The sequence below is a fragment of the Brachyhypopomus gauderio genome, unplaced genomic scaffold (genome assembly GCF_052324685.1).
Source record: "Brachyhypopomus gauderio isolate BG-103 unplaced genomic scaffold, BGAUD_0.2 sc179, whole genome shotgun sequence".
Taxonomy (NCBI): Eukaryota; Metazoa; Chordata; class Actinopteri; order Gymnotiformes; family Hypopomidae; genus Brachyhypopomus; species Brachyhypopomus gauderio.
The window spans coordinates 59923-87334 of NW_027507000.1; the positions used below are offsets into that span (position 1 = coordinate 59923).

Here is a 27412-nt window from a genome sequence, read left to right on the forward strand (position 1 = left end):
TGCCTTTATTACTTTATTATTAAAAACATACATTGTCATGTGTGTCCCAATCTTTGACTGGTACTATACATGAGGATAAAATATGTAAAAGTTCAATACAAAACAAAACAAAAACACATTCCAGCATATCAAGGTGCCATTCTTTAACAATAAGAAGTGTGGAAGGTATGTATAACAAGTCTGATTATTTTAACTTCAGTTCAAGTTTTCGGTTGGACGTTTGCCTTAAAGAAGTTTGTCTAAAAAGCAGTTAGACTGGTTCAGACTCCAGTGAGGAAGCACAGAGTGTGTACAGGTGCACTGCAGTGAAGAAGAAGAGTGTGTGTACAGGTGGATCCCAGTGACGAAGAAGAGTGTGTGTGTGTAACTGTGGACTCAAGTGAAGAAGAAGAGAGCCTGTGTGCAGGATTATATGTAGTAACCAAGTCATCTACTATGAGAATCGACTAATGTTGAAATAGAAGGCAGTAAGTCTGTAAACCCTGGACATCCTGGTGAAGATGAACCTGGACTTTCTTACAAAAGACTTGTAGACTGAACCCAGTGAAGGTAACTGTCCTTTCATCATTCTATAGAATCCCGTATATCACTTTGCTAGTAATTATGGTCAGAAATATAAAACAGGGTTTCAGACTGAAACAGGAGAGACATGTGATCAAGTCATTTTATCATTTCCTGAAATGTCTACAGTGGTCTATAAAGATTGTTGTGAATCTGAATGAAATGGTTTATATTTGGGTTTTGTGCCGTTTGGACTTAAATGGAATATATGAGTGATTTTCTCTTTTAATATTTATACAAAACTGACTGTGGATCAGTTTACAAAGGGAAACACCAGATATAACAGCACCTACATGTTTGTTATAGAAATTAAAACATTGATGCTGCATCAAAATAATAATAATGTGACGGGCAGGGTGTGCGAACTAAAAGGAAGCCATAATGCCAAGTCTCAGGGGGAAAAGGATGGTTTAATGAAGAAGTGCGTAAACCAAAAACCCGTGAATAGATCCGAATTAAGGATATAATGACCAGCGGTCAACTGGTACAAAGACAAGACATATATAGGCAAACAAACGACCCTCAGGTGAGACGGATCACGGGCTCCGCCCACCTGAGGGACACACACACAACGTCACAAAACGTCACAACAACTGCTGTGGACGGAGGCGACCGGTAGGGGGCCGCCTCACCGTGACAAATAATAATAATCTTTATTTGTATAGCACCTTTCATACATACATGCAACTCAAAGTGCTTTACAGAATAAATAAAAAAGAAACATTAAAAGGAAGAAAAGATAAGACAAAAAGAAAATGTTAAAAGAAATTAAAGATAAAAAGGAAACAAACATCATAAAATAATGTAGTAAAGTGACAAATTATAAAATATTAATGTAATAAAGTAAATATTAAAATAACATAAAATGTAACTAAATAAAATAATGTAATAAAGTAAATAAGATAATAATAAGCTGGAAACTATTAAAATAATTAGAACAGAGTTAGAGTTTCTTAACCAAAAGCAGATCTAAACAGGAACGTTTTGAGAAAAAACACTTAAAGCTTCCAGTGACAGTTCAGGATCACTTGAAAACACTGATTAACTTGGCAACTAAGAATCCTGGCAAGTCACTGTTCAGTTAATAATGAGTAAAGTCACAAAAAAAACAAAGAAATTGCTTACATTATCTAACTGGAAATAAATAAGCAAATTGTTTATACAAAACACCCCAATACACCCCAAAACACCCCTTCTCTCATAAGTATGAAGTATTAGTGCATTTGAATACTGCACTAAAATGTGTTTCTGCCTTTGTTACAGTGCGGCTGTCGTTGCAAATATTATAGACAGTTAAATGTGTGTGCTATCAGTGCGACATGTCGTCTTGTGTCACTTCTTAACTTTTTAAGCTTAACAGGTTCAGCTTGAAAAGCCAGTGTAGTGTATAAACACTGAATGTTTTCTAATTCCAGGGTACTGAACAAACTGCCCCACCCTCTAAAAGCAAAACATTCAATTGGCTTCCTGAGTATTGGCTGCTTCTCATGTATTTCATGAGTAAGGGAAAATTAAAACTAGCACTACAACCTTAAATGTATGAGTCTTACATTTTTACTGGAAGATGGCACTGATCTACCATTATATTGCTAGTGTCACTGTATGTGTTAAAGGTTAATGTAACGGTGGAGTCGTTCGTAAAGGAGAAGCAGTGTGTGAGGGTGACAGCAGATCTTCTCACAGAACACTCTGACAAGTCTCTGACATTAAACAAACAAGCATCAAACAAATAATACAAGTGCAAAGCACAGACAGACAGCAGTGTGATAGTCCAACTGCACTGCGTTTGTGTGTGTGTGTGTGTGTGTGTGTGTGTGTGTGTGTGTGTGTGTGTGTGTGTGTGTGTGTGTGTGTCTGTGTCTGAGTGCAGTGTCGTGCACAGACATTTTGGGGGTCAAGTGCTCAGGGGGAGAAAGGGCACTTTCTAGCGCACATGGAACACTTCATTATAAAAAAAATTACACGCATATGTTGAATGAGTTTTCAATGGAAAAAAGTCACACCACCAACTGATAAAATCCATTTCCAATATTAACTATATTATACAGTCATTGTTAAGTCCTTCAGTTAACTTCTGTTTACCCTCCACTGTCTGCAGGCCTTGTTGCATATATTTTGCAATTAGTAAATCAATATAGGCCTACAATTAAGACAGTAAAAAGACCAAAAAGTACGAGGAGGAGTTATAGGCTACTGAGTGTTGTCATTACATGAATGCAGATGGGCATTTTTCACAGATAATGGGGAACTTCCCGTTTCTTCTTTCACAAACGAATGTGTTAATTTATGTTGCCTAACAAAACCTATACAACGGAAAACGTTCAGCTTAACATTTCGATTTGCAAACTACCTTAACTATTTGTATGTGGTCATCCTCACGTTATCTATCATTGATTTGGGCTAGAGCGACTAGTTTATCAGGTGACCAGTCAGCTAAAAATGCTTAGTAGTTTGGTGCTGTATGAGACATTTTACTGCACAAGAAAATGATTTCACATTGGGCTTAGAGGGCAAAATTTTAATTTATGTGTATGTTATCTGGCTGGTGGGGCACGGGAGAAGAAGTCTATCTGTGAGCGTGTGTGCTGTGCTGAAGACGCTTCCTTCCACTCGCTGAACTGAACTGCTGCTGCAGCGCATCTGGTGTGTTAAAGGAAGAGAGAGGTCGGGTGTGTGTGAGGTGGGGGAGATTTTCATAAAATCTCATTTAAGGGCATTGTTTTTAATTGCTCAGGTTTTCAAAAGATAATTTCAAACCAATCTCAGTAAAATGTTATTAATAATAATAATAATAATAATAATAATAATAATAATAAAACCCGAAGTTTCAAAAGGGCACTTTCGTTGATAAAGGGCAGAGCTGGTGGTGCTTTAGCAGCACCTGATGTCTATGTCTGCTTATGTGTGTGTGGGTGTGTGGGTGTCTCCCCTGATCACTGAGCCAGCTCACTGTGATGGTTAAGAATTATGTTTAAAAAATCTGAGGCTTGAAAATCTATAAGGCACAAGACAATTAAAACTGCAAATACATTCAATTTGATATGTATTCAATTAAATGGAAATATGAATACATGTACAAATATAATGAAAATGTTTTAAGCATAAGAAGTAAAACATGACACAATTTAAAGCAGTAAAACATAATTAGAACCACAGAGGCTGCAGGAGAGTTAAGTTATTTGTGTATGTGTTATGGACAGGGAGGAACAGCACAGGAGCAACACACGAACAGTACATGAACAATACAGGAACAACACACGAACAGTACATGAACAATACATGAACAGTACATGAACAGTACAGGAACGACACACGAACAGTACATGAACAATACATGAACAGTACATGAATAGTACAGGAACATGAACAGTATAGGAAAAGAAAACTCAAGTGGGAGAGCAGGCAGAAGAAGTGAAGCAGCAGAACATTCCAGAGTGTGAATACTCTAAACACAAACCCAGGACCGGAAGAGAGAGAACGATACCAGAACAATGAGGAGCAGGAGAAGAATCCAGGACTGCAGAAACAGGAAGTACCAGCAGCAATTCAACAATGAATGAAGGAATCAGAGGAATATTTATAGGGAAGATAATTAGGAGACGATTAGAGCCAAGTGCTGAAGATGAGTGTAACTATAGAGATGACTAATATTGTAGGGACGAGGACCTCTGGTGGCTAGAATCAGTATCACTCCTGACATCCTGATGGTTAATTAACCCTAGAATGCTAACACCAGGTGATTTTACAATTTTTGTCATGTGATTTTCAATGTGTTGCTACTGTCTGAGTTGCATGGGACTTTGGGTAACTTAAGGGCACTAATGTCATTAATGGTATTGTTGATTCCCTCCTCCCATCTGTGGTTTCTTCAGTCATGCATTTGGGTGATTTTCACCCAGCGTTAGTGATAGAGAATCACATACTTTATGGGTGGAGTTTACATGGTGTTAGTGACAGGACCTTTACCAGACAGGGCTCACATGTCCCAGGAATAGGGGGACCAAAGACCAAGTTCCCAGCAGCATTATTTTTTTTTGTTAGGACATCATTACCTGTTAAGGATTACCCTATTTTCTAATATTTTTTTTTGTTTTTTATAGGGTCATCCATGGTACCTTTTAAATTTTTTTAGTGATGTTGTCTGTTGTAAAATTAATGAAGAGTTACAAAACTTGTCATACTGTAACGATGGGTGTAGGAGGCAGACACCACGACATATACGGTGAACATAGAACGTTTATTGGACACAAAGACACGTAGCTTCGACACACAAACAGGAACAGGCAGCCACGACAGTGTTTGGGCTGCCTGCCAGGGCGCTAGTGGTGGAGCTATCCCTCCAGGGAAAGCAGGCGGAACAAACGGCGGAGTTCCTCCGGTCCCCGGCGCCGCGCTTCCAGCGCGCGTTGCTCCTCCCGGTGCGCCCTTGGTCCTTGCGCCCGGGAGCCTCCCCTGAGGAGCCTCGACCTCCCTCTTGTGCTCCGCCGGAGCCGAGACTCGGCGCCGTGCGCCGGCGGACCTCCGTGCCATCTCCAGAGGCGCGCCGCACCCCCGCCTCAGACCACTGACCGCTCCAGATCCCTTTCGCGCTACCGGGGTAGAACGTTTTATTGAACGTTTATTGGACACAAAGACACGTAACTTCGACACGATAGTGCGAGCACGGTACAGCGACACTCACACTGGCACGAAACTTTAGACAAAGACGAGCACAAGACACTGCGCGAGCGTACATTAAATAGGTGATTAACACAAACCCTCGTGATCTCGAGACAAGGCACAGGTGCGACTACGAACACGCTCACGAACAACCCACACCCATGGAACTATGAATATAGCGGCACGCCCACAGGGAAGGGTCCGGAGCTGTCACCGTGACACATACAGTGTTGTACTTAAAAAATTTTATGAAAACTATATTTTACCTGGAATTTTATACCCGGTAAAATATATATTTTTTACGTTAAGATAAGATAAGATAAGATAAACCTTTATTGATCCCACGAATGGGAAATTCAGTTTCCCCAGGACCCCGGTGTAAAGCACCAAGAACCTAGAGTGGCCACACTTCAGGGTGCCGCCGTACAGATTAGGGAGAAACATAGAGAGATAACATTAGGAGGAGACAAAAAAATATGACCACAGATTGTTCTCGCAAACAGGACAACAGTTTGTGTGCATGCAAAAAATCCATATAGCACATACAAGCATTGATAACACAAAACAATAAGCAGTGAGAGGCGTGATTCATTCAGAGTGCGACCGCCTCTCATGAAAGCCGGAAGAGTGCTGTTAGTTAGCGTTAGGGTTAAGAATGAATAGCAGTAGAGGATGTGATGGTGTCAGTGGATCTAAAGCCTAGTTCCTGGGTCTGCTTCACTCTCCTCTCTAGGGCTGCATAGTTCTGGATTATTTTACATTAAAGAACTTTACACCAGAGAAAATCATGATGACAATATGCCAGGCACTCTTGTTTTACCCATCCATTGTTTATGAGGGAATTACTTATATTGCAGTGACATCAGGTTTATTATAATCAGAGTTTCAGTGCCCTGCTCTTCCTCTTATGATGAACTGTTGACAGGGAGCAGAGAGCAACGTCTCCAGTGTCTAGCTGTGTGTGTGTGAAGAGGAACAAATCCATGATGGAGCCTCATTACTCCAGCAGTGGAGCAGGAACCTCAGACCCAAAGTGAGTTGTGACTAATCTCATCATAGACTCCATCGTACATCACAGTAAATCACTGCAACCTGGAAACTAATCTAAAACATATAAGCAACCAAAAGATATAAACATATGAAAGATATAAACAACTAAAATATATGAACAGCTGAAATCTGTACTATAAATATGAAGCACAAGTACTCTCACTTGTTTAATATTACAGGACTGTGTGTTTGAAGAGTGATGAGTCTTTTCATAAAGACGCTCCTGACAACATCAGCCATGAATTAAATGTCTCCGAGTCAGGGTACAACACTGCAAACAATTAACAACCATAAATGCATTAGAATAACTTTAGGCATTATATAAGCATCACAACTGTATTGTACCTGTTACGTCCAGCTCCGCCCTCCTCCCTGGTCCCACCTAGTTTCCCCAGTTCTGTGCTTTCCCTTGTGTCTGTTCCGCCCCCGTCGTTAGTGCCCACACCTGAATCTCGTTTCACTCCCCTGTTCAGAGTATATCTTCCCTTCTGTTTCAGTCCTCCGTGTCGGTCATTGTTTGTAAGTGCATCCCTCTATGTTTTCCTTGCCCTCGCTCTGCTTCGCCTACCCTTACGTGTTTCTCTGTGTCCGTTTAGCGTCCTTGTGATACTCTGTGTCTGTTATCAGCTTCTTGTTCGGTCTGCTGGTATTCGGTGGTTTTCCCCTCAGTGTCGTTGTATAGTTTTCATTCGGTTGTGTCTTCCATGTTGTTACTGTCTGCAGCCCTACACTTTGGTTATGTTTGTAGCTGTTCTTGTACGAGTAACCCTGAGCCTTATGTTTGTTTAGTCCTCCGTGATTTCTAGTTCTGTCTTAAAGTAATGTGTGTGTGGTTTTGGATTCCGTCAAGAGTAGTTCTGTCGTTCTGTGGTTCTGTTTTGCTGTCTTGTTGTTTCATTGTTTCTGTTACGTGGATTCTCGTGTGCCTGGTAGTTTTGTCTGTCTAGTCTGCTTCTCGTATTATTTAATAAAGTAGTTAAAATCTTGCACTTGCGTCACGCCTGTCCCCCCTGAAACGTTACAGTACCTCATGTGATATTTTATATATCACATAGTAAAGGTTTGAAAGAAAACCCTTTATTGTCCCTGTTTCTGGTAATATAACAGGACTGAAACCCAGAGATCAGCATCTCCAGTGCCCAGCTGTGTGTTTATGAAGAGTGACAGGTCCATGACAGAGCCACTTGCATTCAGCAGTGGATCCACACCTTCTGACCTAAGGTGGGTGACACATTAAAGACACAGAATGGAAAATAAGGAATTATTCATTCTAATTCTAGGATATTAAACAAATGTATAGTTTTCAAATGTTTTCAAACAGATTCAAGGACAAAAGTCCATCCATTATCTGTACCATTATCTGTACTGCGTGATGTGAGAGCAAGGAGTCATAGGCAGATCCATATTATATTACATATTATTAATCGCCTTGACAATTCGTTGCATCAGAACGAGCGATCAAACAGGTCTCAACTACACACAACATGAGGGCAAGGCATTAACACAAAGACATTACACACACACGGTGGGAAACACACACAATGTACACATTCATGAAATGATACAGGGGGAACCTAACTAACAACATGAATGATTAAAAGTGACACACACCAATACTGACACAAACATGACATGCGAGACCAAAGAAAATCCGCAGGCGGCCGCGGGTGATCATGGGTAGTGACATTGTCCTGCGACTACCACAGGGCTGACGTTACAATATGTTTATATGTATGTTATTATATATGCTAAGTCACTATCATAATTTTTGTATGAAGTGCCTGTGCTCATTCTATCCTGCATGTCTTAGTATTGTAGATAAATATACTGTACAGAACTTGTGGGAAAGGTCTGTGTTACGATAAAGCCCCCGACCCCTTCCCTTTGGGTGTGTGTTTGTTGTCTACGTCTAGTCATCTGTGTCTGTGGATCTTCGTGGGTGTGGTTGTGTCCGTGTGTTAATCAGTTTCACCTGTGGCTCATCATCACGCGGGGATTATGTGGTCTGTCTATTCAGTGTGCGTTCGCGCAGTGTCCCGTGCTCGTCTTTGAGTCTGTCTACGTTACACGTCTAAGTGTTAAACGTGCGCTGTCTGCGCTATTTGTGTCCTTAATAAAGTGACGTTGAAGTCTGCGCGCTGGAGTTTGTGCCTCGTCCTTCCGCCGGCAAATGATTGACAAATTATTTGACATTTTGAAAAGTCAAAACATTAAGAGATGTAACATTTAATTTTTTTGTCAGTTACAATCTGAGAAGTTTTCCATGGCCATTTGTGTTAATGTAGGACATAGGACATATGTGTCCCGTGTCGTGCCGTGTCCCAGTCCAGCTCTTGGCCAGTCTCCATGTCTCCTGTCCTTGTCCCTGCCATGCCCCAGGTCCCACGTCCTGTCCCTCTGGTCTGTCCTGTGTCCAGGCCCGTTGACAGTCTTGCTGGGGCCCGGGACAAGAAAGTTTCATGTGTAGGGTTCATACACCTTTACAAGGTGGAATTCAAGCACGTGTACGTCACTTTAAAGGTCCATTTCAATATTTTCCAGCACGTTAAACTTAATTAAGTATTTATACATATACTCGAAATGATTCAAAATAATTCGCTTTTTATCACATTATTTAATGGTTGTTTATTTTCAAAACCCCCAATCTTAACGTCTTCACGAGAACTGTTCAGTCAGACAGCTATTTGTTGTGAAACGAAGTACCGTATTTTACGGACTATACGGCGCACCGTATTATAAGGCGCAGTCTGAATTACGGGCTCTATTTCTGTATTTGATACACGTATAAGGCGCACCATACTATAAGGCGCAGGCTCAATTACGGACTCTTTCTGTACGGCACCGTATTATTCTGTACGGCGCCGTATTATAAAGGCACATGCTATAACATACGGTCTACAAGAAAAGTAAAGGACGCGAAACGGTGATTTTTAATTGAAGTTTTTTTAATTGAACTTTACTATTTGACAAAACACATTATTTTTACTCACTCTTCTCCCACAAATCCATCAAAGTCCTCGTCCTCTGTGTCGGAATTAAAAAGCTGCGCAATTTCTCTAACGAGCAGTCCAGGTTCCCGCTCATCATTGTCTGAGTCGGTCTCATCGCCAAGCGGCTGTTTAGCAATGATGCCGGCTTTCGCGAAAGCTCGGACAACAGTTAAATCAGAAATCTTAGCCCAGGCATCCACAATCCATTCACAGACGGTGGCGTAACTCGCCCGCCGCTGCCTCCCAGTTTTAGTAAACGTGTGTTCGCCGTCTATCATCCATTGCTCCCACGCCGCTCGCAACTTTACTTTAAAAGCCCTGTTAACGCCAATGTCCAGCGGTTGGAGTTCTTTAGTTAAACCTCCCGGAATGACGGCAAGCTCCGAATTAATTTTTTTTACATGGCTTTTAATGTTGTCCGTGAGATGAGCGCGCATGGAGTCACAGATCAGCAGGGACGGTGATGTGTGGAAAAAACCACCCGGTCTCTTTGCATACACCTCTCTCAGCCACTCTCCCATTTTCTCCTCATCCATCCAGCCCTTTTGGTTTGCCTTAACTATTATTCCGGCAGGAAACTTTTCTTTCGGCAGCGTCTTCCTCTTGAAAATGACCATAGGCGGTAGTTTCTGTCCATTACCGTGACAGCCAAGAACAATGGTGAACGCTGACCTCTCATGCCCCGTGGTACGTATCGATACCGTGCTGGTCCCCTTTTTCTCCACAGTATGGTTCACGGGAATGTCGAAAGTGAGGGGGACCTCGTCCATGTTGGTGATGTGGCTGGGTTGGATCTTTTTCTCCGTAATCCTTTTATGACAGTATGCACGGAAAACGGCCAGCTGTTCTTCGTAATCTGCTGGCAGTCGCTGTGCCACAGTAGTCCTTGCGCGGATAGAAAGATGTCGCCGTTTCATAAAACGAAAACACCAAGAAGGCCCTCCTTGAAAATCGTCCAGCTTCATGTCTTGTGCTATCGTTGTTGCCTTTAGTCGAATCGTGACTGTCGAGACGCTTCTCCCAGCCGCTCTTTGTTCACATATCCATTGCTCAAGTTTGTCTTCTAACTGTGGCCACCTCGCGTTGTTACCACGAAAACTCTGTCTCGACTTCTTTACTTGACGCAGTTCGTTTTCTTGTTTTCTCCATTTTCGAACCATAGACTCATTTATGCCGAATTGTTTCGCAGCTGCTCTATTCCCGTTTACAACCGCAAAACTGATAGCCTGTAGCTTGAACTGTGCCTCGTATGCGTGTCTCTTCACTGGTGCCATATTCAAGGGTTGTTGAAAAACAAATGTTGTTTTGCAGCATACCTGTAAGCCTAAGTACCGGTACTGTGTATTACGTAGTAATCTCTAATTGGTTTACGTGAGAAACGCGCGTAAACCAATCCGAGAATACTGTCTTCTCTAATTGGTTTACGTGCAAAACGCACGTAAACCAATCCGAGAATACTACAGTACGTTAGTTTTAGCAGTCTCTGATTGGTTTACGTGCGGAACGCACGTAAACCAATCTGAGAATACTACGGTACGTTAGTGTTAGTGTTCTCTGATTGGTTTACGTGCGGTACTCAGTACACGTATAAGGCGCACCGTATTAAAAGGCGCACGTCCGATTTCTGTGGAAATTTTTGGCTTTTAGGTGCGCCTTATAGTCCGGAAAATACGGTAGTTACAATTTCAAGCATTTTCAAGTACTTTAGTACTTTAAAATTCGTCAGGTAAATGTTTTTCCTTTCTTTTCTGCGCTCCAGATTTCTGTATTTACTTTAACTATCCACCACTGTATTTCCCGCTGTTGGGCCAGTACCAGCCGGCTACGGTCAGTGCTGGATCAAACCATTTTCCAGTGGGAGGCGGGGGTGTATGCACGTAATGGAAAATATGCAGATAGGTAAAAAAACATATATATTTGAGCCATTGAGCTTATTATGAGTACATAATTTTATATTAATGAAAGATTTCAAGATTATTTAAAAATTATAGACTTTAAATAAAAAATAAATTGCTGGGCTCTTTGATGGGCCCCCCTGGCCCTAGGGCCCGGGACAACAGACCCGGTTGTCCCTCCCTGTCGACGGGGCTGCCTGTGTCTGCTGTCCCTGTCCCTCGCCATGTACCGTGGTTCCCTGTCTTGACCTAGTCTGGTTCCCTGTCCTGTCTGCCCTTGCGTGCCCCGGAGTGGCACGCTTTGAGGGGGGGTACTGTCACGTATGGCTACGCCCCCTCTCCTATCTGTCACTCCGGGTTCCCTTGTGTCTGTGTTCCGTGCCTGTTCTTCCCACCCTGCTCGTTTGTCTCCGTGATTCCTTGTTTGTTACCACGCCCCCGTGTCATTGCCATCACCTGTCCCTAGTTAGTGTCATTGTATATAGTCCCAGTATTTCCCCAGTCGAGTATCCGTGGTTTTGTCTATCTATTGGTTTTGTGCTTCGCTCATGCTGTTGGTTCGTGTTTGTGTTTCTCCTGCTTTCGTGTTGCTCTGTTCATGTCAGTTATATCCCGGTTGTAAGTACGTCTTGTTTTCGCTGCCCGGTCGCCCTGTGTTATCTGTTTGTTTCAGTTGCTCTACGTTTTACCCGTGTTTTGTTTTCCTAGTCTTTAGTCATGTCGCTCAGTGTTTCATGTTCGGACTCCCTCTCAGATCTGACCTCCGCCTTCTTGTTTGACCCTGATTTCGGTATTCCCATTATTAAATCTCGCTCATCTCAGCAATTGTGTCCGTCCTCTCGCTCCGCTGCGCGAGCAGCGTTACAAAAACCCTTTATTGTCCCTGTTTCTGGTAATATAACAGGACTGAAACCCAGAGAGCAGCATCTCCAGTGCCCAGCTGTGTGTCTGTGAAGAGTGACAGGTCCATGGAGGAGACTCTTACATTCAGCAGGGGATACACACCTTCTGACCTAAGGTGGGTGACACATTAAAGACAGAATGGAAGATAAGGATTTATTCATTCTAATTCTAGGATATTAAACAAACATATCGTTTTCAAATGTTTTCAGACAGATTCAAGGACAAAAGTCCATCCATTATCTGTACCGCTTAATCCCACTAGTCAGTGAATAGTTTTCAAAAGTTTTCAAACAAATTCAAATAAAAAACAAATGCAACATATGATGCTAATGAGACAACACACACAAACACATACCCACATACAAACAAAGGGTCAAGGATACAAAGGGAAAAACTGTAACAGACACAAAGATGATGACTGAGCCACAGACAGGGAGACTGCGATCATATGACCATAAATGCTTTAGAAGAGCATAAAGCATCTCAAAACTGCATTATACCCACATTGCAAAGTAAAGTAAATACAAACACACAGAATCTACAGAACATAAAGTGCTTGTTGTGGTTAATAAGTACACAAATTGTCAGAACGGGAGATGTAGGGGACGGAATCTCCCGCGGTTGTTTTATGATGGCGAACCCAAGCGCCTCGTCCGTACACTGAATAATCGCACGAGTGCGAGGGAACAAAGACTCGGCGCGCTGGGTATTCAGTGCTGACGTAGAGGGTGAAACTGAAAGTAATCGCGGAGAAACTCGACGCGTGTAACGGGGGAAAACAGAAAACAATCGCGGAATACTCAACGCGAGAAACGGGGGAAAACAGAGAACAATCGCGGATTAACTCAACGCGTGGCGAACACACAGAAAACCAAAAGGAAAAAACAAGGACGCCAGGGAAGGTAGCTGGCTAGCTGGCAAACGCCGCGAGGAACAAAAAACCCTTCCCAAAACCAAAACCAAACGGACAGGAAGAATAACAGCGGGAGGAAAACTTGAGAGAGGCCAGGGAGCGGCGCAGGAGGTAAGAACTCGAATGGACAGGGATACAAACAAAACAACTGAAACGAATAAGAGGCAGGGTGGCGAGACACCGAGCAGAGACAACAGGGAAATGGCGTGAGGTTGACGACATGAAGCAGACAACTCAGCGGTGAGGCACTGCGTCTGTCATCCTTATAAAGACGGGATGACAGGTGAAAGCCATTACCGCTGATTTGTCTGAGGTCTGACTCGCGGGCTCCTCCTGGTGGCAACCGGAGGGGCCGCCCTGGGACCAGCCCTGACAGAGCCCCCCCCTCTAGGCCCGAGACCCTGCGGGCCCAGGGCGACAGCCCTGTCCCGGCGAAAGTTCCGGATCAGGGTCTGGTCCAGGACCCGGCTGGCCGGAACCCAGGAGCGGTCAGCCGGTCCGCACCCCTGCCAATCAACCAAGAATTGCTCCCGGCCCCGAACCTGACGGACGTCCAACAACCGGCGGACGGTGTAGGCCGGACCCCCACCGACTGTACGGGGGGCAGGCGGCGTTGCAGCGCGGGGAAGGCGGCACAGAACCGGCCGAAGCTGCGAGGCGTGGAACACAGGGTGCACCTGGAGGGACGAAGGAAGGGACAGGCGGTAAGACACCGGATTGACCCGCCGCTCAACCTTAAAGGGGCCCAGAAAGCGTGGTGCCAGCTTCCGGGTCCCACCACGAACCGGCAGGTCCCTGGACGACAGCCACACCCGTTGTCCAGGACGAAAAGACAAGGCCGGAAGGCGATGCCTGTCAGCACAGCGCTTGTGGCCAGCCGAGGCCCTAAGCAGGGCCCTGCGGGCCCGCCGCCAGGTGGACCTGCAGCGGCGAACCAGGGCTCTGGCGTTAGGCACCGCCACATCCCCCTCCTGATCAGCGAACATGGGCGGAGCATAGCCGTAAAGGCACTCGAAGGGCGACATGCCCAAGGACGAGTGCCAGAGGGTGTTGTGGGCGTACTCTGCCCACATGAGCTGGTCGGACCAGGAGGCTGGATTGGAGGAGGCCAGGCATCGGAGCGTCTGCTCAAGGTCCTGATTCACCCGCTCCGTCTGGCCGTTGCTCTGGGGGTGAAACCCAGAGGAGAGGCTGGCCCTGGCACCCAGGAGTTTAAGAAAAGCGCCCCAAAAACGGCTCGTGAACTGTGGCCCACGGTCGGAAACCACGTCCACAGGGAAGCCGTGAGCACGCACAATGTGTTGCAGGAAGACGGAGGCCGTTTGGCGAGCAGAGGGGAGCTTAGGCAGTGCTATAAACTTAGCAGATTTAGAAAAGCGGTCCACAATGACCAGTATAGCCGTGTTGCCCCGAGAAGGGGGCAACCCGGTCACGAAGTCCATGGAGATGTGCGACCATGGACGAGAAGGAACCGGAAGCGGGTGGAGCAGCCCTGTGGGCTTGGTATGAGGGGTCTTTCCCTGAGCGCACACCGCGCAAGTAGCCACAAAACTGCCAACAGATCGGTCCATGTTGGGCCACCAAAAACGACGCTTGAGTAGTTCAAGGGTGCGCCGAGCACCTGGGTGGGCAGCAAAAGGTGAGGCATGAGCCCACTTCATGACCTGCCCACGCACCCGGGCCGGAACGTAGAGCCGCCCCGCTGGCCCTCCCCCAGGATCTGGATCCCTTGTCAAGGCCCGTTTAACGGTGGCCTCAATGTCCCACTGGACAGGAGCTACGATCTTGGCAGGGGGAATCACAGTCCCTGGGCCTGAGGGAACAGAGGGCGGTTCCCATATGCGAGAGAGGGCATCGGGCTTAATGTTCTTGGACCCGGGCCGATACGACAAGGTGAACTCGAACCGTTCAAAGAAGAGCGACCATCTTGCCTGCCTAGGATTAAGCCGTTTGGCCTGCTGGAGGTATGCCAAGTTCTTGTGGTCTGTCCAGACCACAAAAGGGTGTTTGGCACCCTCCAGCCAATGCCTCCACTCCTCAAGGGCCAATTTGACAGCCAGGAGCTCCTTATCGCCCACGTCGTAGTTGCGCTCGGGCGGAGTAAGACGGTGGGAGTAGAAGGCGCAGGGGTGGAGTTTAGGAGGGCTCCCCGACCGTTGGGACAGGATGGCCCCCACTCCTACTTCAGAGGCATCGACCTCCACAACAAAGGGGAGGTCGGGATCCGGCATACGAAGCACGGGGGCAGAAACAAACCTTCCTTTGAGGTCGTCGAACGCGGCCTGGGCCTGAGGGGTCCAATTGAAACCCCTAAGGGTCTTGCTGGTGAGCGCAGATAGGGGGGCTGCCACAGAACCGTAATCCTTGATGAACCGGCGGTAGAAGTTGGCGAACCCCAAGAAGCGCTGAACCTGCCTGACCGACGTGGGCACCGGCCAGGAGGCCACCGCTCTGGTTTTAGCCGGTTCCATGGCCAATTTGCCCTTGGAAACACGGAAACCAAGGAACGAGACCTCTTCCATGTGAAACAACGATTTCTCCAATTTAACATACAGGTGGTTCTCCAGCAACAACTGGAGTATCCTCCTGACGTGCCCGACGTGTTCCCTGAGCGACTGGCTGTATATTAGTATGTCGTCCAGGTATATAAACGCATAGCGGTCCAAGGTCTCCCTTAGCACCCCGTTGATGTACCTTTGGAAGACGGCTGGGGCATTCATGAGCCCAAACGGCATCACTAGGTACTCGTAGTGACCTGAAGGGGTAATAAAAGCAGTCTTCCATTCGTCACCCTTACGCACTCTAATGAGGTTGTAAGCACTGCGCAAGTCCAGCTTGGTGAACACGGTAGCCTGCTGCAGTGCTTCGAAGGCCGATGGCATGAGGGGCAAAGGGTGCCTGTCTTTGACGGTGATCTTGTTGAGCCCCCGGTAGTCTATGCACGGCCGTAAACCTCCATCCTTTTTCCCCACAAAGAAAAATCCCGCACCCGCGGGAGAGGTAGATGGCCGTATGAGCCCTGCAGCTAAGGACTCCTGGATGTACTCATCCATGGCCTTGCGTTCAGGCAGAGCAAGAGAAAACAGACGACCCCTGGGAGGACTCGTACCAGGTAAGAGGTCGATAGCGATGTCAAAGGGTCTGTGTGGGGGCAAGAACCCAGCTTTTTGTTTGCTGAAGACCTCTTGCAAGTCGTGGTACTCAGCAGGAACGGGAGTAAGGTCTAGCTGTTCGGCAGGGCCTTTGCCGACTGTAGGACTAGCAGTCACCAGACAGGTAGTCCTACACAGGGGGCCCCACTGTTTGACCGACAGATGCAGCCAGTCGATGTCTGGGTTGTGGCGCTGGAGCCAGGGCAGACCGAGAATAAGGCCTAACTTAGGGGCACTGATAACGTACAGTGTTATGTGTTCGCTGTGTCCCCCTATTCTCATGTCAAGGGGGATAGTCTGGCTGCTCACACTCCCTGACATAAGGGCCCTTCCGTCGACAGCGGCCACAGTGAGGGGCGTATCGAGGGTAACGAGTGGGATCCCGAGAGAAGCCGCTAAGGAGGCATCAATGAAATTGCCGGCTGCCCCCGAGTCAACTAGCACAAGGAGCCTGTGTTCAGGACCCCCACGCCACGAGAGGGTGACGTGGAGGGTTAGGGCCTCGGAGTGAGGAGTACCAGAGAGACCCGCCGGAGTCTCCCCAGCTATCGGCGGGTCTGCCCTTTTGCCTTGTAGGTCGGGGCAGCTGTCGCGTCTGTGGCTCCCTTTACCGCAGTATAAACACCGGCCCTCTTGTATGCGTGCCTGCCTCTCCTCTCTTGACAGGCGAGTGTGCCCTATCTGCATAGGTTGCTCCCTAGGGGCCTCGCTAACCCAATCTGCCTTGGATGTGAGGGAGCTAGCCTGAGCGGTGGCGGAGAATCCAGTCTGGGAGCAACGTCTGGTTCTACGCTCACGTAACCTGTTGTCGAGCCTGACCGTAAGCTCAATAAACGCATCCAGATCAGTGGGTAGGTCCCGGAGGGCTAGCTCATCTTTGAGACCCTCATCTAACCCTTCTAGATAAGCCGCTGTAAGGGCTTGGGCCTCCCAACCGCTCTCCGCGGCCAAAGTACGGAATTCAATGGAGTGGTCGGCCACCGTACTCTTGCCCTGGCGTAATTTCAACAGCCTTGACCCTGCTTGGCCACCGGATGCAGGGTGGTAGAACGTGCTCCTCAAGGCTTGGGAGAACCGTTCGAAACTCGAGCACACATCGGGTTGGTTCTCCCATACTGGCGTAGCCCAGGCCAAAGCCTTGCCAGAGAGCAATGTGAGGACGTAGGCTACCTTGGCTTTCTCTGTGGGAAACCTTAGTGGCTGCTGTTCAAATATCAGGGCACATTGCAACAAAAAACCACGACATTCACCGGATCCGCCTGCAAAACGTGCAGGTGAAGGCAGAGCAGGCTCATAGTGAGCAGGCGTGGCTGAGGGCACAGCCAGCGGCGGACTGACAGGAGCAGCTGGGGGTTGGCTAACGTTCTGCAGGGCCACCGTAACGTTTTGTAGCTGTTCTAGTACGTGTTGCAGCATTTGATCTTGTTTGCCTATAGCCTGCCCTTGTACGGTTAATGCGAGTTTCATTCGCTCTATGTCGTGAGACTCGGCTGGGTTCATGATTAGGCTGAGTTGTTCTGTCAGAACGGGAGATGTAGGGGACGGAATCTCCCGCGGTTGTTTTATGATGGCGAACCCAAGCGCCTCGTCCGTACACTGAATAATCGCACGAGCGCGAGGGAACAAAGACTCGGCGCGCTGGGTATTCAGTGCTGACGTAGAGGGTGAAACTGAAAGTAATCGCGGAGAAACTCGATGCGTGTAACGGGGGAAAACAGAAAACAATCGCGGAATACTCAACGCGAGAAACGGGGGAAAACAGAGAACAATCGCGGATTAACTCAACGCGTGGCGAACACACAGAAAACCAAAAGGAAAAAACAAGGACGCCAGGGAAGGTAGCTGGCTAGCTGGCAAACGCCGCGAGGAACAAAAAACCCTTCCCAAAACCAAAACCAAACGGACAGGAAGAATAACAGCGGGAGGAAAACTTGAGAGAGGCCAGGGAGCGGCGCAGGAGGTAAGAACTCGAATGGACAGGGATACAAACAAAACAACTGAAACGAATAAGAGGCAGGGTGGCGAGACACCGAGCAGAGACAACAGGGAAATGGCGTGAGGTTGACGACATGAAGCAGACAACTCAGCGGTGAGGCACTGCGTCTGTCATCCTTATAAAGACGGGATGACAGGTGAAAGCCATTACCGCTGATTTGTCTGAGGTCTGACTCGCGGGCTCCTCCTGGTGGCAACCGGAGGGGCCGCCCTGGGACCAGCCCTGACACAAATCAGGTGTTCTTCAGCAGCCTAATTCCTGCCGGAATTAATGACTGCCGGAAGCTCTCGGTCCTGCAGTACAGAGAGAGGAGTCTATCACTGCAACTGCTCCTCTGAGTTGCCAGAGTGCCTTGCAGAGGGTATCTGCTATTATTGAGGATTTTCCTTATGGAAAATAAGGAATTATTCATTCTAATTCTAGGATATTAAACAAATGTAGTTTTCAAATGTTTTCAAACAGATTCAAGGACAAAAGTCCATCCATTATCTGTACCATTATCTGTACTGCGTGATGTGAGAGCAAGGAGTCATAGGCAGGTCCATATTATATTACATATTATTAATCGCCTTGACAATTCGTTGCATCAGAACGAGCGATCAAACAGGTCTCAACTACACACAACATGAGGGCAAGGCATTAACACAAAGACATTACACACACACGGTGGGAAACGCACACAATGTACACATTCATGAAATGATACAGGGGGAACCTAACTAACAACATGAATGATTAAAAGTGACACACACCAATACTGACACAAACATGACATGCGAGACCAAAGAAAATCCGCAGGCGGCCGCGGGTGATCATGGGTAGTGACATTGTCCTGCCAGTACCACAGGGCTGACGTTACAATATGTTTATATGTATGTTATTATATATGCTAAGTCACTATCATAATTTTTGTATGAAGTGCCTGTGCTCATTCTATCCTGCATGTCTTAGTATTGTAGATAAATATACTGTACAGAACTTGTGGGAAAGGTCTGTGTTACGATAAAGCCCCTGACCCCTTCCCTTTGGGCGTGTGTTTATGTCGTCTACGTCTAGTCATCTGTCTCATCATCACGCGGGGATTATGTGGTCTGTCTATTCAGTGTGCGTTCGCGCAGTGTCCCGTGCTCGTCTTTGTTTGAGTCTGTCTACGTTACACGTCTAAGTGTTAAACGTGCGCTGTCTGCACTATTTGTGTCCTTAATAAAGTGACGTTGAAGTCTGCGCGCTGGAGTTCGTGCCTCGTCCTTCCGCCGGCAAATGATTGACAAATTATTTGACTTTTTGAAAAGTCAAAACATTAAGAGATGTAACATTTAATTTTTTTGGTCAGTTACAATTTGAGAAGTTTTCCATGGCCATTTGTGTTAATGGTGTTTGTGTTTTGGTGTTTGACCCCATCAGGCAGGACTTCACAGATGATGCATTTTCTTACACACCAGTGGATGCTGACCTCCTGCACAGAGTCTCACAAAGACACAAAACCAGCATGAAGAACAAGTATGAGAGCTTATATGAAGGAATCAAAACATCAGAGAATAAAACCCACCTGGACACGTTTTACACAGAGCTCTACATCACAGAGGGAGACAGTGAAAGAGTGAATGAGGAACATGAGGTTATAAAGATGGAGAAAAATCCCAGAAAACACAGAAAGAAAGACACTCAAATTAACTGTTCAGACATCTTTAAACATGTACAAAGTCCTGAACGAGAAACAGAAGAAGCGAAAATCAGAGTTGTGCTGACTAAAGGAATTTGTGGAATTGGGAAAACTGTCTCTGTGCAGAAGTTCATTCTGGACTGGGCCGAGGGAAAAGCCAATCAAGATGTAGATTTCATGTTTTTGTTTCCATTCCGGCAGCTGAACTTAATTAAAGATAACCACTACAGTTTTTATGAACTTCTGTGTGACTTATATCATGAAATAAAAGATTTGGACCCAGAAAAATTTTACTCATGCAAAGCTGTGTTCATATTTGATGGTCTGGATGAAAGCAGAATTTCTCTGAACCTATTGAGTGAGAAAGTGTCCAACATCACCATGACATCATCAGTGGGCGTGTTGATGACAAACCTCATCAGAGGAGAACTGCTTCCATCTGCCCTCATCTGGATAACCTCCAGACCAGCAGCAGCCAATCAGATCCCTCCTCAATACGTCAACCGTATGACAGAAATTCAGGGATTCAATGACCCACAGAAGGAGGAGTACTTCAGGAAGAAAATCAGTGACCAAGATCAAGCTGAGAAAATCATCTCACACATTAGGACAGCAAGGAGCCTCCACATCATGTGCCACATACCAGTGTTCTGCTGGATCTCAGCTACTGTGCTTCAGCAAATCATGAAACAAACCAAGCAAACAGAAATCCCTAAAACTCTGACTGAGATGTACTCACACTTTCTGTGCATTCAGACACATATGATGAATGAGAAATATGACATGAAGAGTGAGACAGATGAAATAAAGCTTCTACAATCCCACAGATCCCTGATTGTGAAACTGGCTGAACTGGCTTTCAAACAGCTAAGAAAAGGAAATGCGATGTTCTATGAAGATGACCTGAGAGAGTGCGGGATTGATGCCTCTGATACCTCAGTGTACTCTGGGATGTGCACTGAGATCTTTGGGGAGGAATCTGTGCTTTTCCAGAGGAAGGTCTACTGTTTTGTACATCTGAGCTTTCAGGAGTTCCTGGCAGCATTCTATTTGTTTCACTGCTATGTAATTAAGAACCTGGTGCATGTCAAAAGTTTTATTCCACCTCACTGGGAAAAGTACACAAGGTCCAGCCCCAATGTGTGGACTAAGGATAACAAACTGCATGATCTGCTGGTGTTTGTAGTGGATGAAGCTGTAAAGAGTGAGAATGGACACCTCGACCTTTTCCTCCGTTTTCTGTTGGGCATCTCACTGGAGTCCAATCAGAGACTCCTACGTGGACTACTGTCATACACGCTGACCAGCTTAGAGAGCATCAATATGACAGTGAAGTACATCATAAAACAAATAAAAACAAAGGACCTCCCAACTGAGAGATCAATCAACCTGTTCCTCTGTCTGACTGAAATGAGAGATATGTCACTATCCATAGAAATTCAGGAGTATTTAAACTCAGAGAAACAGTCAGAAAACTGGTTCTCTCCTGCACACTGCTCAGCCATTGCCTACATGCTGCAGATATCAGAGGAAGTGCTGGATAAGATGGAACTGAAGAAATTCAACACATCAGAAGAGGGATATCGGAGACTGTTACCACTTATAGCAAAATGCAGAAAGGCTCTGTGAGTGATGAAACTAATGTAATATCTATAATACATTAATATAGTGGAGTACTGATTAAACAGTAGTATTGTACAATAGTTAAAGACATGGAATTATTTCTAGGTGTCAGCATTACCACTTCTGGCCACCTCACTGGAATACTAGTGTGGTCCCAATATAATTACATCGAAGTCACCCGTTTCCAATTTCAGCTATCAATCTCCCTACAACAACTGTGTTTTGTCTACACAGTAGTTTTAATTAACAATCGGTTTCTTGCTTTATTATAATCTTTTCTGTATCCTGACCTTTGATTTAATTTTTCATCTCTGATCACTGTCTAGCCTCAATTATATGTTTGCTGCTTTTTGCTGACTGTCCTCTCCAGTTTATGATCTTGCTGTTTTTTTTTTGGATTTCTCTTTGCTTTAATCTGCCTGTTTTCTCTAAAATGATTAGCTGCATAGGAATCCTTTGTGTTCCTGAGTCTCACCTGTTAGACTAGGAAAGATATAACTGTTTTTAACAAGCCCTCAGTAAATCCCCCCAACCCCCCCCCCCCCCCTCCCCCCCCCTTTATCTAAGTGTTTGTTACACGTGGCCATTAACCCTAACCCTATGGGACAAGGGGAGGAAGACACAGGGAGAGCATATCTTAGCAACATGATCACTAAAAATGGTCAGTCACATTGCTTTAAAATGGTCACATCAAACACAACAATAAAAAAATTGATCTAGTGTTAACATAAGCTAACAATTTGCTAGACATTCAGGTGTTATCTAGCTAGTTGGAAAAGTATGAGACTTCAACAAGAAAGATACCATGACACCCCACCACAAACATAAAGCAAACCCTAATTTCTCTGCCATTGTCATCTCTCACCTTTGTAACCTTTATAACTGAATCTCAACATATTTTAACTCTGAACTTTATTATTATAACCTTACAGATTAGCTGACTGTAATCTCACCTCAAGATTAAGTGAAACCATCTACAATGCTCTGACATCAGAGAACTCCCAGCTGAATGAACTGGACCTCAGTAACAATGACTTTCAGGATTTAGGAGTGAAGAAGCTTTCTGATGGACTGAAGATTTCACATTGTAAACTGGAGATTCTCAGGTGGGCTCTCTGTGAATTCATGCCTGAATTAAATAAATAAAACCAAGATGTGATATTTTAAACATTGTGCCTCAGGATAAAATATTTAATCTTGAATATTAGGTATTGTATATTTTTTTGTTTTCTTTACTTTCTGAGCCTGAACTCTTTCTCTATTATTTGTTTCAATATGTCCTATTGAAACTTTAGTATGCACTTTATTGTAACGGGCAGGGAGTGCGAACTTAAAAGGAAGCGATCACGCCAAGTCTCAGAGAAAATGCATGGTTTAATGAATAACATGCACAAACCAAAGCCTCATGACATGAGCCAATTTAAGGATATAATAACCAGCAGTCAACTGGTACAAAGAAAAGACATATATAGATGGACAATCAACCATCAGGTGGTGGCCTGGTAATAGACCCCGCCCACATCGTGACATTTATTTTCTTTGACTTTGCAGGTTAGCTGGCTGTAATCTCACACCAGTCTGCAGTGAACATCTCAGCTCTGCTTTGGAATCAGAAAACTCCCGGCTGAGAGAACTGGTTCTAAGTCACATTGACTTTCAGGATTCAGGAGTGGAGAAGCTCACTACAGCACTGAAGAGTTCACACTGTAAACTGGAGAAACTCGGGTGTGTTTTCTTTGAATTAGTGTCGACAAAAATGTTTAAAACATTTTTAAAATGTTGGCCGGACATAATACGAAGGTGAGGGGGTCATAATGTAAAGAAAAAAGGGAGACCAAGACAAGATTATTATGAATGGTCTTCTGGATCCATGAACTCGGGTCTAAGTTCCCTAAGGGGATGGATTTTAATTGTTTCTTATAATATGATGAGTTGGATATTTTTGGATTCTCTTATCTGATTCCTTCACAACATGTTTACTTTCTGTTGGATTCAATTCATTTCTATATTTATAAGTGCTTTACTATCACTTTACAGGTGTAGCTAATTTGGGTATTTTAAAAGTGAGCAGTTTAGTGCTGATCATTCAACAGGCAAATTCCATTTGGCTTTCATATTTAAGATAAGCCATTTTTGCAGCAGACAGGCTTGTTGAACAGTAGGAGCCAAAATATTATGGAAAGAATGCCTAGAAATCTTACATTTTACTCAGCTTGTAGTACTGAGTGCCTTCTTTAAACTGTCATCTGCTATTTTTTTCTTCTAATTTACAGATTAGCTAACTGTAATCTCACGATAAAATCCAGTGAATCACTCTACTCTGTTTTTACATCTGAAAACAATCTGCGAGATCTGGATATCAGTAACAATGATCTACAGGATTCAGGAGTGGCGAAACTCTCTTCTGCACTGACGAATCCACACTGTAAACTGGAAAGCCTCAGGTAGACTGTCTGTAAATGAATTCCTATATGATGCAGAAATCCATCTGATTTCCAATATGATGCAGAATACTGTACAAACACACAAACACAAATACATTGTCACGTTTTTTGTCGAAGCTGAGATTTGAAGTTGGGACACATAAAGCCTTTACAGCCTTCTTCGCTCATATAAATTTAAGTTCTGCTTGTAGCCATTAAGAATAATGTGTATTCAACGAAAATATATTGTGAGGGCAAGGTAATGATAGTATGATAAAATCTTTTAAATGTATAAGTATGTGAATGTGATTTGCCAACATATACTAGTACATATATGATTAGAACAATCATATAAATACTGACATGAACACTATTGCTAAATGCCATTTCAATAACAAATCAGTTAATGAATACTCAGCACTCATTAAACTATAGTGCATTACCCTGATACATGAACAATGATTAGATTTTAATAGATTAGATTTTTACCTCGGCAACAGTATGTGCCAAAAATGACAAATTCTGATGGTGGCACTTATGATGTTGGAAATCTTGTCTTTTGGGGGGGGTTGAGTTATTGGATATTTTGGGGGGGGGGCAAGTCCATTATCGAATAGTGACAGGCTATATATTACAACTGGGGGGAGCCGACGAGCTAGTTCTCGAAAACTCAGGCACAATCGGCCGTGATGGCCTGCAGCTGTCTGATCCCTTATTTAAGGTAGGCAGTTGCAGTGCCTCACTGCTGAGTTGTTTATAGCCCTGTTTACGCAGTCAGCCCCTTTTCTGGTGTCGTGATACGTTTTCTGGTGTCTTCTCACCACACTCTCTCTTTCCATTTGTTCGAATGATTTTTCACTCCTTCGTCGCTTCTTGGCCTATCAAGTTTTTTTTGCTGTATTTTCTCTGTTGAGTTATTGGATATTTTGGGAAGGGATTTTTGTTACTTATTGCTATGTTCGGAAAGCCAGCTACTTCCCCTGGTGGCTTTAGTTAGTTTGTTTGAGTTTATTTATTTTCTCCCTTCCCACATTGAGTTGAGTTTACCCTTTTACCCCACCCATTTGTTCCCCGTGCGTTTATACGGCAGTGTTTTCTTTTATACACTTTCCCACAGTCGTTCAGGCGGAGGTTTCAGTTCTTTGTTTTTTACATTGGACTAGCTCTTGGATTCGCCTATTGCTCAAAACCCTCGTGGTGGGTATTGTCACCTAATCCACTGTGTTACACTTACGAATTATGCAACTGGTGTGACGCTCGATATAGGAGGCACAACGAACGTCAAACTGTGCAACGTATAACATTTATTGAATTAACAAACACGTGAAGCTCCGTGCGGAGTGCAAACGGAACACACACCTCTCACACAGGCACGAAACTTTAGACAAAGACGAGCACAAGACACTGCGCGAACGCACATTATATAGGTGATTAACACAGACCCTCGTGATCTCGAGACAAGGCACAGGTGATACTACGAACACGCTCACGGACAACCCACACCCACGGAACTACTTATATGGACATAACAGCACGCAGACAACATAGCGGCACGCCCACAGGGAAGGGTCCGGGACTGTCATCGTAACAACTGGTATGCACCACAAACAGAGGACAGGGCAATACAGAGAACAAAACACAGCAGGGCTACATACAATAACCAGCAAAAATGGAGAAAGATAGAGTTTAAATATAGGCTACTATGACGCTAACATTAACAACTAACCATGAAACTAAAATCAACAATAACCAACTAAGAGTTTATTGTTGTAACTAAGCAAATGAAAACTGAAGGAAATATATTAATAGGGAGAGTCCTAACCAAGGGGATCCAGACAGGAAAAAGAACCAACCTGTTCACCTGTGAAAAATGAAAGGACCATAATAGATGGATGTAGAGGCAATTAATGAAGACTGATTACAGAGCAGAACGGACATAAAGGAAATTTCCTGGTCCAACTTCAGCCCATCTGTCTTCAACCACTGAGTTTGGCATATTTGGCATGTTGACAACAGCAAACGCACAAATATCGTCACAATTTCTAAGCCAGGATATGTTTGCTCTAAATTCTGTCTGTTTGTTTGTGACATCACTGTGATATTAGAATGTCATTTCATGGAGGGAGCAGAAACTATGACATGTGGATCTGGCATAATCTCATGATTATTACAGGCAGAGAAGTAAAATAAAGGGAAGACAATGCAACTGGAAAGTTTAATGAAAAAAAAAAAAACTAAACATTGTAAGGCCGGGAGCATGATAGGGAGGCAGATGTATGCAGATTAGTGATAGAAGATTTTATTCCGACAACATAGACAAATAATGATAAATCCTCCTGAATATAATGGCAGGGGATCCAGAACATAAACGAAGGCTGCTCACAACTGGGGATTGTCCACTCAATGCTTGAAATCCTTTAGAAGAAAATAAAGAATATACAATAATAAGAAGGAAGGGGGAACGCTTGTACATGAAAGTGGCGGAAAGCCTTGGTAAAACCAATACTTCGCAACCACAGGCAAAGAGCAACAGTCTTAAGTATCCTTATACTAATGAAGAACAGGTGACTAATATTCCGGTGAGTGGGAGCAGCATCTAGATAGCGTCGCTTGCTGGGAATTGGAGTCCCCCTGGTCACTGTCACTGTCACGGTACGGCGGCCCCCTACCGGTCGCCTCCGTCTACAGCGGCAGTTGTCGTGTTGTTGTTGCTGTCGTGTTCGTCCCTCAGGTGGGCGAAGCCCGCAATCCGTCTCATCTGAGGGTCGTTTGTTTGTCTATATATGTCTTGTCTTTGTACCAGTTGACCGAGTGATCGTTTCTTTTTAATTTCGCTCACCCTGCCCGTCACAGAATAACTAGCCGCTTTCGGAAGCCGCCAGTCTCCTTTTATTTCTCATTTGTTCGTGGTCATGTCTCGTGGTAAGTGTCTGTCTGCGTGGTGTTTGTGTGAAGAGTTCCGCCGTGCTTATGTGTTGTGTGTGTGGCACGGCGAGAACCAGGGCTGTCTTTCCTGGGAAAAATCTTTGTGTTTGTTGTTTGTTTGTTTCAAGAGTTCCGCCATGCGTCTGTGTTGTGTGTGTGGCACGGCGAGGATCAGGATGTCTTCCCTGGGAAAGCTCTTGTTGTGTGGTTGATTGTTACGTGTGTACGGGTGAACGGATGGATGGATCAGTGTGCGTTGCTCCTTTGTGTTTCACTGTTATATGTTTTGTGTGTGACGCTGGTGCCGCTCGTCACTGTCACCTCACTCCCCGTTTGTCTTGTGTTTTATGTGGAGGGTGACTGCGAACCTGAGTGGTGCGTCACTGAGGGTTCCCATTCGTTTGTCATTTGTACACCGTTTTTTTTTTAGGTCTAGTTTTTGTGTGTGTGTTTTGTCCTAGCATGTTTGTGATTTGTTACATGTAATTCCACGCATGCTCCCCCTCCAGGGCCGGAGTTGGCCCCTTTTTCAGCCCAGGAGTTTCATGCCCAAATCCAGCCGAAATTATTTTTCCCTCCCAATCGGCCCAAACTAGAGATTGACGTGAGCCGGCCCATCGGGAATCCTCCCGAATCTCCCGATTAGCCACTCCGGCTCT

General features: G+C 45.0%; 1 protein-coding gene across 7 annotated transcripts in view; it reads left to right on the top strand.

The window, feature by feature from the left end:
* The first annotated feature begins 243 nt into the window (after positions 1-243).
* LOC143501909 (NACHT, LRR and PYD domains-containing protein 3-like) overlaps positions 244-27412 on the top strand; it is a 70131-nt gene continuing 42962 nt past the window's right edge. For 5 of the 7 annotated variants that reach the window (XM_076995068.1, XM_076995069.1, XM_076995071.1 and 2 more), the window contains exons 1-9: positions 244-549; positions 6146-6253; positions 6450-6533; positions 7378-7491; positions 12060-12173; positions 19524-21407; positions 22338-22511; positions 22957-23130; positions 23679-23849. In XM_076995068.1, the coding sequence (XP_076851183.1) occupies positions 6204-6253; positions 6450-6533; positions 7378-7491; positions 12060-12173; positions 19524-21407; positions 22338-22511; positions 22957-23130; positions 23679-23849 (2765 nt within the window). In that variant the 5' untranslated portion in view covers positions 244-549; positions 6146-6203. The remainder of the gene's footprint in view (positions 550-6145; positions 6254-6449; positions 6534-7377; positions 7492-12059; positions 12174-19523; positions 21408-22337; positions 22512-22956; positions 23131-23678; positions 23850-27412) is intronic. The other 2 variants (XM_076995070.1, XM_076995072.1) reach the window with 2 other exon arrangements.